At 43.4% G+C, this 13,100-nt stretch overlaps 1 protein-coding gene across 1 annotated transcript in view; it reads right to left on the bottom strand.

The window, feature by feature from the left end:
- Positions 1-996: 996 nt before the first annotated feature.
- si (sucrase-isomaltase) overlaps positions 997-13,100 on the bottom strand; it is a 94,973-nt gene continuing 82,869 nt past the window's right edge. The window contains exons 31-33 of the mRNA XM_034098150.2: positions 12,076-12,125; positions 4,588-4,755; positions 997-1,334 (exon numbers count right to left, since the gene is read on the bottom strand). Of these exons, the coding sequence (XP_033954041.2) occupies positions 1,257-1,334; positions 4,588-4,755; positions 12,076-12,125 (296 nt within the window). The 3' untranslated portion in view covers positions 997-1,256. The remainder of the gene's footprint in view (positions 1,335-4,587; positions 4,756-12,075; positions 12,126-13,100) is intronic.

Genomic DNA, 13,100 nt, shown 5'->3' on the forward strand with positions numbered 1-13,100 from the left:
CCACTATGTGGCTTTTCTTTTAAAATTATATTCTGACATTCTCACTGAAGAGACTTGCAATTATTTGCCCCAGACTTCTGCTTTCAGACGTAGTAGTTAATTAAGAAGTTATTATGTATTTTTATTAGTGCTGTCAAAATTATCGCGTTAACGGCGGTAATTCATTTTTTGAATTAATTGCGTTAAAATATTTAACGCATTTAACGCATGTGCAGAATGGCCCGCCCCATACGTGCCACCAGTGGCAGCGCCAGGGTATGGCTGGGGTAGGCTACACCCATACCAAGAAATGGCTTAGCCCCACCATGAAAAATGATGTTAAAGTAAGCAAAATAAAGTCTGCCAACTCGCGCGGAGTAAATTGCACAGACAGCAGTTAGTAAGATTGATTTCAGTAGCCACGGTTTTGAAAACTTTTGTCACGTAGTGATCGTCTTCTCAATAGAACATCTTTGATAACGGCGTGGTGTTGTTGCAGGAAGTCCCGACGGAGAATACTCTTGCTGTAGTACAGGTTACAGGTGTAGTACCAGTTATGTGCACCCCTGTACCAGAGCCATATTATTACTATTATATGGCTCTGGTACAGGGGTGCACATAACTGGTACGCAGGTTATGTGCGTAATCTGAAATGCGTACCGTCACTTGTGTCACAAAGCGCATTTGCGTACCGACGTACTTGTGAAGCTTTTCCAGAAGGCGGTTAGATCACCGGACGACAGAGTCGGTCTCCGTGTGCACAGACAGGGCTGCTGTTAACTTCGGTCTGTACAACGGAACTGTGCCAAAACTACGCCAACCGGCTGCGGAGGGAGACTCGCCCCCCCCCTGTCGACTTTCCTGAAGTACTCCCCCGTTGATAGAAATCAACACGTAATGAATTAAGACCCCACGGTTTGATGATTGATAGGTGTGTGGGTTGTCTTTCATTTTGACACGCAGAACAATGTTATAATAAACATAGATACTGTATGTTAAATGGATATATCCGCCTTCTTTCATTTATCTTTCCATTCCCACAACAATATACATAAATAAATGGCATATTTTGGACATAGTTCGAATGGTGATTAATCATGATTAATTAATTTTTAAGCTGTGATTAATCTGATTAAAAATGTTAATCGTTTGACAGCCCTAATTTGTATATAGTCTTAAAGTTACAACTGGCCCTTTGAGTGCAACCATAATGCTGATGTGGCCCGTGATGATGACCCCTGAGGTATATTACTTAATTAGGAAAACTCAAAAACTGATCAGACGGTGGTGCTCCATGTTATCCTGAAAATCTGATCCACACGAACAGACAAGGCAGTAGCATCTAAAATCAGCTCCTGCAGACACAAGAACAAGAACATACAGTAGTTTATTTTAAGTATGCATACGGGTGTTTACAGATATGGCCGGTATTAACTAAAATATCATACTTTATGAAATTCCACATTACACATACAAAGACAGAAAAAAAACCTCTTGTCACCATGAATTCATCTTGTGTTTTTAACTTGCTGACAATGGCTTAAATTCTTAAATATACGTTTTTTTAAGATAAAGTACTGGTGTTCAAAATATTCAGTTTCTTGCCTGAAAACTTTATTTCAAGTTATGACCTAATAATAGTTGATTCAAAAGCTTAAAAACAAGTTTCTTAGGCACGTAGACGTTGATAAAGCTGCCGGGGCTATGCAATGTAATAGCAAGTACGCTTTAACCCGAAGTACCAACACGTAATACTGCAATGTTGAAGTTCCTAGACCAATGTGGGAAAATACATGAATCCTATTTAATATATGATATATAAACAGCATAACAGCCGGTGCTTGTACATATGATGTTATATTGCAAATGACAGTATAGGCCTGTATAGATTCAGAACCAAACGTCCTGTGCCAGACAGAAATAGCTTTTCCCACCTCACTGTATTTAAATGATACAGTGCCAGCTGCTTACCGCTCCTTTCAAGTTGTTACCCTATCAGACAATACTTAAGGAGATGAATGGATTGTCTCGCACTGAAAAACCACTTATTACCATACCGTGTCATCCGCATTCCCTTCCTCTTTCCCTCCGCCCATCTTTGTGGCTTATCTCTTTCTCTATACCTCTCTCCATCTGTTTCTCGTGATGCATTTGTCCTCCCTCCACCACTTTGTCCTTCCTTTCCTCCTTTCTAAAGACGGACTGTCGTTTTGCTTTTCATTATTCTCCACTCATCCTTGCCTATCTAACACACACACACACACTTTCTTCATCTGCAATTCCCGCCGTCTCTTCTCGCTTCTGCCTGTCCGTCTTCCCCGAGAACATTATAAATCAAAGTCCTCCAGGCTTTTTCACCTGCAATTATTTATGGAGCTGCTGTAGCTATCATGTTCATGCTCCTGATAAGTGCACTGAGTACAGTACACAACCTCGACAGGAATATTTCATCAAAGGCCAAATGAGGAGAGGAAACACATGCCGTCTACTTAAACTCTTTCTGCCGTCTCACACTCGCACTCTTGACCTCCATATCAGCCATCCAAACATATTTGCTGTTTCACTGTAGAGCCCGTTACCCGTCTTCAATCCTCTTCCACATGATACGTATCTTCCCTTGAATCTATGATCTCCTCCTTTCTCATATTGCCTCTTTTCACCCTCTGTCTGAAACCAGAGCCCAGTCTGCTCTGATTGGTTAGACACTATGGGAGTTTCCTTTAAAGGTCCCCTATTATACTGTTCTTCATCAATATATTATAGCTCTCAGATATATAGAAAACATGTCTCTGAAGTGTTTGGCTCCAAACACCAAACAGATCATTGCAGCATTACCCATAATCCCCTCTGTTTCAGCCCTGTTTCCAAAGTGCTGATTCTCTGTCTGTTACTTTAGATTAAAATAAGGAGCCCCTCCCCACGCCCCTCTGAGAGACATTTGGTTACAAAGAACTCAATGGTGCTCTAGAGGAGATTCAGGTGATAAGGGGGGGGGGGGGGTTACCTTGGTTGCTGATTGGCTAATGGTTACACAAGCCAAAACATCGTTATGACATCATATAGTGGCCACAATCTGATCAGCTCATTTTCAGACAGGTTTTTATAGAAATGGATCAAAAAGAGAGATAATCTTTGTTCCTGAAACTTTCAGAATCTCTTTACACAGAGGGGGGGGGACATGTTTATGTACAAAATACATGAACAAGTGGATTTTGCACAATAGGTCCCCTTTAATGTTAAGAACTGCCACTATGCCACTGTCCTATTCCCACTGTGGCCACTACAAACCATTATATCGGACAGCTGAATCTCCACAATCCAGTAACAGGCCGTACGGCTCGGCCTTTTGTAACACGATTCCTCCTGATTCTCTTATTACATTTATTTCCGCTGAGCCATTGGAGCAGATGATGGCAAGCGAGAGGAAATGACAATCATTTTACATGAGCAGCTTTAAAATCGCTGTCCTGAGTCAAGCTCACAAAACAACAGTGTCAGGGGGAATGCCGAGTTGATTACAGCTATTAGATGACAGAGTGCGGCATAGCAGGGGTTGGGTTGTGAACCTATGTCTTTTTTTTTTGTAGTGACAGTTTTTGACTGGCAGGGAAATGCTCAATCAACTAGAAGACTGGGGTGCATCGAGCACATGTAATGAGCTAGGAGAATCACTGAACTACGCTCTATTAATGCAGAAAGTGAACTATTAAATGCAATGACACTGATTGTATGCGTGTTAGACAGAGATTAATATGTTTATTTTGGGGAGAAAAGTAGCTGAGTGCATTTGAGGGATGCAATGGGTGCACTTGAATACACATTAGATTATTATTGTTTCATTACCATCTCATTTGCCTGTCGTTGCAGGGGATTTTGTTTACGTTCGAATGAGCAGGGAATGAGACTTTGCAAAAATATGCTGTTCGAGAATGACTATTATTAGTCATTTTTAGAAAGATGGAAATATTTTTTTTCGCAAAAAAACGTATGTGACATTAAAGGGGCCCTGATATACACTTTGGGGTTCTCCCTGGCCTGTAGTGAGGTTCCCAGGTTGTGGTGCATGTCAATGGTCTGCAAAGGCTAAAATCTTTTGCAGACCATAACAAAAAAAATAAGCTACAAGTGTCGGAGCCATTTCCTTAGATTATAGTATCTTATCTTTTTACAGTACATAACCTGAGATTCTGTGGTGTATATTATTTATTATTTGAGTGCGTTACTCTGCAGGTCGAGATGCTGCAGCATAAAAGGAGAGGTGCTGCAGCCTACTGGTGTGGCTGACTGAAGCAAACCGTTGTTAGACCTTGCTGGTTGGGAGCGTCACAGCTTGGTTCTTTATTGCGCTTTAACATTGAAATATCAGTTTGTATGACAAATAGTTTGTTTAAAAACGTTTATTTATTTTTGCCTTTTTTGGAATATACTATCTTACTTTTCAATCGCATCTGGACATTTATATTTTTTCTCTCAAACTCCAAGCGTCTATTCGTCGGTCAGCCCCACGAGTGAGTCACAAACAAAGGACACAAACCAAATGGATATCGGGTCACGACAACACGTTTCTCCAATAACTTGCAATTCAATTGAAGTACAGGTTTCACTGACCTGAGTGTCGAGGTTGTGCTGGATGGTCAGGGGCGTGTCCTTGCCTTCGTACGTTATGCTCGCCTTCTTGATCTGAACAGCACCTGCGCCCCAGACTTTCACCACACCCAGGGTCACCTGGTCAGCAGCGGTGGGGTCAATGTGGGGGATTTGATTGGACAAGGAGTTCTGGTGGTAAAAGTGTTAAAGACAAAGTGAGGATTATTAGAATCAGATACAACAATCCTGATTGATATTAAATAACATCTAACCGAAAATGCTCCAATTGAGTTTAATACACACAATTAAGCTCACACATACTTGTTATGACATATAGGTTTACCAACAAGAACAACAACCACTATAAGCTCTTTTTACCGTTTTATGTACATTGTAATACTGCTAGTAATCCCCACCTTTTATGTAACAGTAATCCAATAATGTCTTTTTTTATGTTTCTGAGATTGTGTAATCTCTTTCACCCTCAATCCTTATATACAATGTTCTCTGTCCTACACATGGATGATCATTGCATTTTAATTTAGAATAAATACTGTTTTATCTGTATACCCTTTGAGGATCATAGCAAGGTCAGATAAAGATACAGATTTTTTATTTTTCAAAAAAGGATGACAGGCTGAGCTAATTTGCATTGTGAACAATGCCTCACACACACGCACACACGCGCACACACACACACACACACACACACACACACACACACACTAAAATAGTCATCCAAAATGGCATACGATCTACTAATCTGCCAGGCAGCACTGGCCTCATTGCCCAACTTATCCTTCTCACATATGCCTGTTCACACATGCCCCCCCCCCCCCCCCCCTCCACACTCACACACATTCATGCACACACACAAATACAAAGACACGCACACACTCTATCCCTTTGGCTGTCAGACAGTGTGTCTGTTTTATCGCCGTGTGAAATTGCTTTGGAATGAGCCTGATGGTAGGCAGAGGACAGCCACAGATGTTTGGCCATGGTAGCTCAATGTGTGTTTGTGTAAACTCTAGATATGTGTGTGTGTGTGGGTGGGTGTGTGTGTGTGTGTGTGTGTGTGTGTGTGTGTGTGTGTGTGTGTGTGTGATTGTGCTCATTAATGTGTGCGTGTGCCTGCCTATGATGCAAATAAGGCTGAGCTAGTCCCATTAGTGCCAGCGATTAGGGGCTTTCTGTCATGAGTCAAAGTGTGCTAAACCTGTGGACTGCTAAACGCTTATACCCAACGTCTCACGTACAACACACACTCTTACGGCTCTCATATGTGTTGCTGAGATGCAACACAATCATCTTACAAGTGTTGTAGCTCTTTATCCATCTATTTCTAACTGATTTGTAAGAACACACATCAGATAAAAGTGCTTTGCTCAAGGTGTGTTTGGTGACTTGGCGATAGTATTGCATGGTGCAATTTTGGTGCCCATTTTTACGGTGGCCGACAGGTGCAAACAAACACGTTACAACAAACCAGAACATTTCCATTAAGACAAATGCGCTGCAGTTTCAAAAATGATGCAAATGAAAACACAAATGTGGCAAAACACATGCAAATGAAGACAACATATGCATAGCATTTAGAAAACATGTGGAAATGAGGTTTTTCCTAATAGATTTCTTCTGGGCCGTTGTCGGTCACCGTACTTTTGTTTTTAAATTGCACCGTCATTTTTGCAAAAGTAAGTACACAGAACAATGATTGTGGGTCTTATCTGTATAATTACATTACATTACATTTAGCTGACGCTTTTATCCAAAGCGACTTACAATAAGTGCGTTCGACCAACAAAATACAAACTTGAAGAAAACAGAATCATATAAGTACATCAGGTTTCATAGAGCAAAAACATTTCAAGTGCTACTCAACTGGCTTTAGGTAAGCCAGTCCTTTATTAGTATATAAGTGCTTTGTTAATAGTTCTATCGCTCGAAGTGGAGTCGAAAGAGATGAGTTTTCAGTCTGTGCCGGAAGGTGTGTGAGCTATCTGCTGTCCTGATGTCAATGGGGAGCTCATTCCACCATTTTGGAGCCACAAATGAACCCTTATTGTCCTTTTTTCTGACGATATACTTAAGGTTATTCATCAAATTAGAGTTTGTAGATGGGATATCATTGTTAATGTAAAGATATGAACACACTGCTTCCATTAGTCTGGAAATATTACTTTGATACGACTTTAGTCGAGAAAAACAAAGAAGAAAGGCGATCATAACAAATATAAGAAAGTCATTTTTTAGTTTTTGCCAAATGAAGCATACAAACTGCTATTTGTGCCTGTGTTTGTTATAAGAGTCTGTTTGAGTAGGAACAATTCAAATGAAAAGTAGGGCCAAAACAAGTACCAGATCTGCATAAAGACAACAACAGCTGCCCACTCCAACCAACTCAGCTCGAGCACGTTCATTTGGAGCCATGACAAAAAAACGCAGGTGTGCGCACAACAAAAGCCGTGCACCTGAGGAAGATGAAACGTCACTTGAGCTGATGGCTTGATGGCTACATAAAAAACAACTAAGGTTTTAGATTCCTACTTTTATATTCAGAACATTTCAGGATACACATCTTCAAATGGACTCTGCAACATCCATCCTACAGTATGTACTTTATGGTTCCACTTTCTTTGATTGTTAAAAGTGACAAGGCTGCTGAATTGTAGATAAGAAGCAAAGACGACAACGACATTGAATTGTTCCTCTCCGATACTTCACTAGTTTAGTAATAAAGTTAAAGGAGCAACTGGTGTTTGGAAAGAAAAGCTCATCACGCTCAGTGCAGCACTAACAAAGAAGCATGTGGGCAGAGAGTGGTGCAGGCCCAGGGTTGACGTATTATCCGGAAGAAAGCTGCTGGTTCCCTCGACAACAAAGCAATGGGATTTCTCCATAGGATTTTGGAAAATAGCTCGAAATAAGGTCGGTGGAAAACGAACCTGTTTGATGAATACACGTTTTGTTCAGCCAGATAATCTCCACATGTTTACCCTACTTTTATAATTTTCTAATCATAAATCAAGTCCCCAGAAGCAAAATGCTAACGTTATGCTATAAAGGAACTACAGCAGGGTCGCTGCTTCAACGTCACGCCAACTTTAGATCGATATTTTCAAAAATACAGATTAAAAATGGTACGAGTTGAAGCGTTTGTTCTAACAGTCTGCAGGAGGCAGGTACTTGCTTTCAAGCAGAACAGGGGCAAACAAAGTTAGCGGGAGTGTTTACGTGTTCGGCGTAATGACGTGCAACGTCCTCGACAACTTCTGTAGCTAATTGTTAACAACCATAATTTTTCCGACACGTAAACTCTTCAAAAATCCCAAGTGGGGTCACTGCTGATGTATTTAATGCCGTAGAACAAAACTATAGGTTACTTACGTAACCCCAGTCCTCAGAGTAACATGAAGTGAGATGTCTCACTATGGGATGCGCCTCAACGCGTATGCAAACAGAAGCATCAATCTCATTACGCCAATCCTGATTGGCTGGTGATCTTGACGTCAACGTCAGGGAATCCACCCACCCTTTAAGTAGCTTGCGCTACAACGCAGCGTCATTCAAAAATAAGCACCTCTTCTCGCTTCGCCTTAGCAAGGAGGGCCGTCTGGTGAGACATCTCACTTCATGTTACTCTTAGAATTGGGGTTACGTAAGTGATCTATAGTTCTCATTCATAACACTCCGTTCGATGTCTCACTATGGGATATTGAAACTCCCGTATTGCTAGACATGCTTATCTCGAAAATCACCAAAACAACCAGAACTTAACAGGTAGAACCCTGTCTCAACACGGGGCCCAGCACTGCGCGGGCCACACTTGGAGCAGAGTCGTTTTGGCGCACGAGACGCAACAGAGATGTGTGAGTGAGCATTCTGAATTTGTATATTTTGAGATATTTGAGATGACAGCGAATTGGAGCCTGTAGCCCCGTGTTACTGTCTTGAAAACCCAAGCAGAATCTGTGAGCATCCTCCACTTTTCGCTTCTCAAAGCGAGCGGAGATGTCACATCTCTGTCGTCTGCCCTCAGTGTCTCTATTTGTTGTGTTATGGGGCCCTCTAGTGTCTGCACACGGTGGTACCCCAGGTTGACAACCCCGGCCGACACTGCGCATGCGCGTGGCGGTGGTGCCTTCACAATCCCGTCTATTGTCCGCCTTTTGAGAGAAGCCGTAGCCCCTCTCAAAAGAGGGGCAGACGACAGACTGTTTATTGTTTTTATTGTTTTCCTTTTCATTTTTATTGACTGCGCCCTTGGCTTCAAGCCTGGAAACGACAGTGGAAAATGATTTATTCTGAAACAACAATGATGACATGTGTTTGTGTGACTTAAACAGGCAGCGGAACTTGCTGTCTTCGATGTTAAGTCCATTTCCCTGATGGCGCGAACTTGAGGATGACGTTCTGGCATCACTCGAGGCGGCGGGAAGATGGGGGCATGGTGGCACCCCGAAAACACATGAGCATCTAACACTGGAACGTGCTCTGGAGCTGGGGAACAGGGAACTTCCAGCTCCTTCATCGAGGAGAGGAGAGGAGGCTGTCAGGCCGCTTACTTCTTCTTCCTCGCCTGGTTGCTGAAAATCTGGGTCGGCTGTGCCTGAGCGGCAGCTGCCGAGACCGGAGATTTTCTTGGCCAGCTCCCTCTTGCCTCGTGCCTGGGCTGGGGACCCGGGACGGGCTGCGGTCTCTGCTGCTTCGGTATCTTGAACCGGGCAGGACGTGAGACAGCTTGAGTGAAGGCCTGCCGCGGGACCATTGAAGGTGGCGGCTGGACCCTTCGGGGGAGACAGAGCTGGAGAGCCTAATCTCCCTTCCTTTTTGACTCGCATCTCAGCTGCATTGAAGCTAGATCGGAGCCAAATATGCCCTCGGGAACAATAGGCATGTCCAGAACATCCTCTTTTTCCCGGTCTGGAAGGTTTGTCAGGTTGAGCCACCTGGCTCTCTCCTGTACCACCATCATTCCCAGAGCTTTGCCCGTGGCTTGGACTGCACAGTGCTGCACACGGAGGCAAATGTCCATGATCGCTGCGATCTCGTCCTACACGGCAGGCTCAGGTTTGCTCGACATGTCTTCGCAGAGCTCCGCCTGGTAGGCGGTCAGCAGCGAGGAGACGTTGAGTGTCCTGGCGGACAAAGCTGCGGCTTTATAGGCCCGTTCGGTCATCGCTGACTGGAACCGGTCTGCCTTTGCCGGTAGCATGGGGTTCCTGCTCGGTGTCGAAGCCAGCCTCGGTTGGAGGTGGGCTGCCACCAGCGGTTCCATGGGCAGCATGCGGAGCAGGCCGAGCCTCTCCATACCTTCACAGTCCAGGCAGGAGGCACCCTGGATTGGGGCCTTGTTGCTAAAGGGGCAGTCTCTCCACGAGACCGACACCTCGTCCAGCATCTCCGGAAAGACTGGAAGGAGCTGCCTCTTCGTCCTCGCTGCTTGGGGCAAGTTCTTCCCCTCGTAGCGAGATCTGGAGGTCTCCTTGGCCACTTCAGGCCATGAGATGTCCAGCCTGGACGCAGCGCGTTGACACACGGCCTGCAAGTCTATGCTTAGGACGGGCGAAGCTGGTGTGCTCTCGCCCGGGGGAGCGGACATCGCTCCCGGCTTTGCAGCCTGAGCCGATGAAACGAAGATGTCATCCTCATCCGAGTCAGACAGGAGGAACTCAGAGGTATCCTCTTCGTCCTCCATATAGTCCAACTCCAGGACATCCTCCGCGGGTGGAACCATGGTGAGGTCCAGTTGGGAGCCCCAGCTTGACACAGCGCGGGGCTCCGCTCTTGCGGCTGTCGCTGTTGTTGAGCCCCAGTCTGACACAGCGCGGGGCTCAATCTCTGCGGCGGACGCCACCATGTCTTGATTGCCGGCCGGCGAATCAGCGGACATGAGGGGGTCCCGTCCCGACAAGCTAGCTTGGCGTGCTAACCGTCGGCGGAGGCTCTTCATGGTGAAGCGGGTATAATGTCCGCACGAGCCGGGGTTATCGATAGCCTCCCGGGCGTATTCCAGCCCGAGGCAGGACGAGCAGGCCTGGTGTGAGTCTGTGCCTGAAATCTTAAACCCGCAGCCGCATAGCCGAGCCTCCGAGTCCCTGACTCCTCTGGTGTGAGGGAGAGAAGGGTCCATCTTCGTTCGCCGGGGTGTCGGCGTGGAGTGGACACGCTAGTAACAGGTACGTTACTGAGAAAAAAATCCAACCTTGCCGTTAGTCCGAAAGGAAAAAAGGCGACGGTGTAGATGTTATTCTTTAAAGAATATTAACTGGTGTGTTAATACCTTTTTTTATCTCTGTCTCCTCTGGTGTGAGAGAGAAAAGAGAACGTCCTCTTTACCGTGGTGTCGGTGTGGAGGGAAGAACAAACTAGCAACAGGTATGTTACTAGCTTGAAGAAAAAAATAAAACATTACCGTTATTTCGACAGAAAGAAACGGCGAGGCAGATTACAATATTAACTGGTGTGTTAATATTGTTCAGTCTTCTTGCAGAGCAAAAAAAGTAACCGGCAAGCGCCCGTCGACCGAATGTTAGCTTTGGGTTCAGTCTGTGGACTGTTAAGCTAGCCCGGTTACTGATAATTCGAGATGTGCTCTGAAGCGAGAAGAGGTGTTTGAATGACGCTGCGTCGTAGCCCAAGCTACTTAAAGGGTGGGTGGATTCCCTGACGTTGATGTCAAGATCACCAGCCAATCAGGATTGGCGTAATGAGATTGATGCTTCTGTTTGCATACGCGTTGAGGCGCATCCCATAGTGAGACATCGAACGGAGTGTTATGAGAACGTGATCCGTCTCTTGAATGTGTTTCAACCACAGACATTATTTCCAGCTATTTTCCAAAGTCCTATGGAGAAATCCCATTGACTCTGAGACGAGGGAACCCGTAGTGGTAACATGCTGACTCACTCCCGGGTTTTAGGACTGCACCACTCTATAGTGAGTTATAATCTCTCAGAGATGGATTTTGATGGATATTATTGCAGATATGTTGCCAGCTAGCTAACATAGGTAACCAGTTCAACCAAATCAAATATACTGACAAGACAAAACACTTACAATTATGAAACAGACTAACTCTGCCAACAGTGACAGTTGGCCTATCTTTATTTGCATGTGTTTTGGCCCATTTGTGTTTTTATATTTGCATCGCTTTTGAAACTCCAGTACATTTCTCCTGATGGAAATATGTTGGGGCGTTGTAGCGTATTTGCACGGTCCGGCCACTAAAGCATGCGTTTGTCATTACTTTTTTTAAACAGAAAATTAAGAGTATTACGGTGAGACATTTCAGTCAGAAGGGGTAAAAGCTGAATTAAAATCACCACCTCAGACTTGGACATGAATCCTGTGCTAATGATTTCCAACAGTTAACCCTTGACATCCACCAACCGCAGCCCTGTTGCATGTTAAAGTGAGGGCTCATACTCCGTCTCGCTGCATTAATAGTATTAATAATAAGGGGGGGAAAAAGTGACGTGACATGTAGGTGACCCTTGAACTCACCGTTTCCGCAGTGAAGGAGGTCAGCATATATTTTCTGAGCTGGACTGTGTCTGAGGAGAGAAAAAAAAGTGAATTACATACAGTACAGAGCAAAAGTGGAGACAATGGAGAAACAGAAAAAATAGGTGTGTGACTACGTGAATGGATATCAGGGGGATGAATTAATGAGGGACTGGGACTATACTGTATTTTGACTGCAATTGTATTAATTATACTGACTGTAATTAACAAATACAAATTGTAAATAATGTAAACATGTAATCCATTACAATTACTAGTTACCTTTTACATATACAGTTATTTTTTTGCATCCAGATAACGTAATCCTGTTACATGTAATCCATTACTCCCCAAGCCCAGTCAATTAATTGTTGAATGAATAAGATAATTAAACTAGCTTAAACAAATTATTAAAAAGTGCATGGTGAGTTATTACCGTACCGTACTGACTCATTATTTAATTCTCAGAAAATTGGCTCATCATTAATTCAATGAATTACTAGCTGATTAAATTAGCAGAGAATGGAATAATGGTGGTAAAATAAAGGGCGACTAGCTATGCTGCTTAACTGTTTGAAAGGCTGAATAATTAAGTGTTTGCATGCAGTGTTAGAAAAAGTATTCAGATTCCTTACTTGAATAGAAGTACAATACCATGCGAGTGTAAAAATAATCAATTACAAGTAAAGTACTGCATCAAGAATGTTACTTAAGTAGAAGTATTGAAGTACGATTAGGAAAATGTACTTAAAGTGTTAGGAGTAAAAATACCCAATGCAAAACCTCAAAAAACCTGTAAATATTTGTTGAGCAATAGCAGCAAATCTTCACATTTAAAGTCTTAATGTAATTGCTGCCAATACATTTTTTGTTAACCCTATCATGGTTTTAGTTACTTACTTATAATCTATACCAAATAATCATATTTTAAAGTTTTTCCTATTGTGTATTTTGTGTAAAATATAAGAATGTATAAAGTAAATATATGTGTTAAATAAATATAGTGGGGTAACACATATGAAATA

The sequence above is a fragment of the Pseudochaenichthys georgianus genome, chromosome 13 (genome assembly GCF_902827115.2).
Source record: "Pseudochaenichthys georgianus chromosome 13, fPseGeo1.2, whole genome shotgun sequence".
Lineage (NCBI taxonomy): Eukaryota > Metazoa > Chordata > Actinopteri > Perciformes > Channichthyidae > Pseudochaenichthys > Pseudochaenichthys georgianus.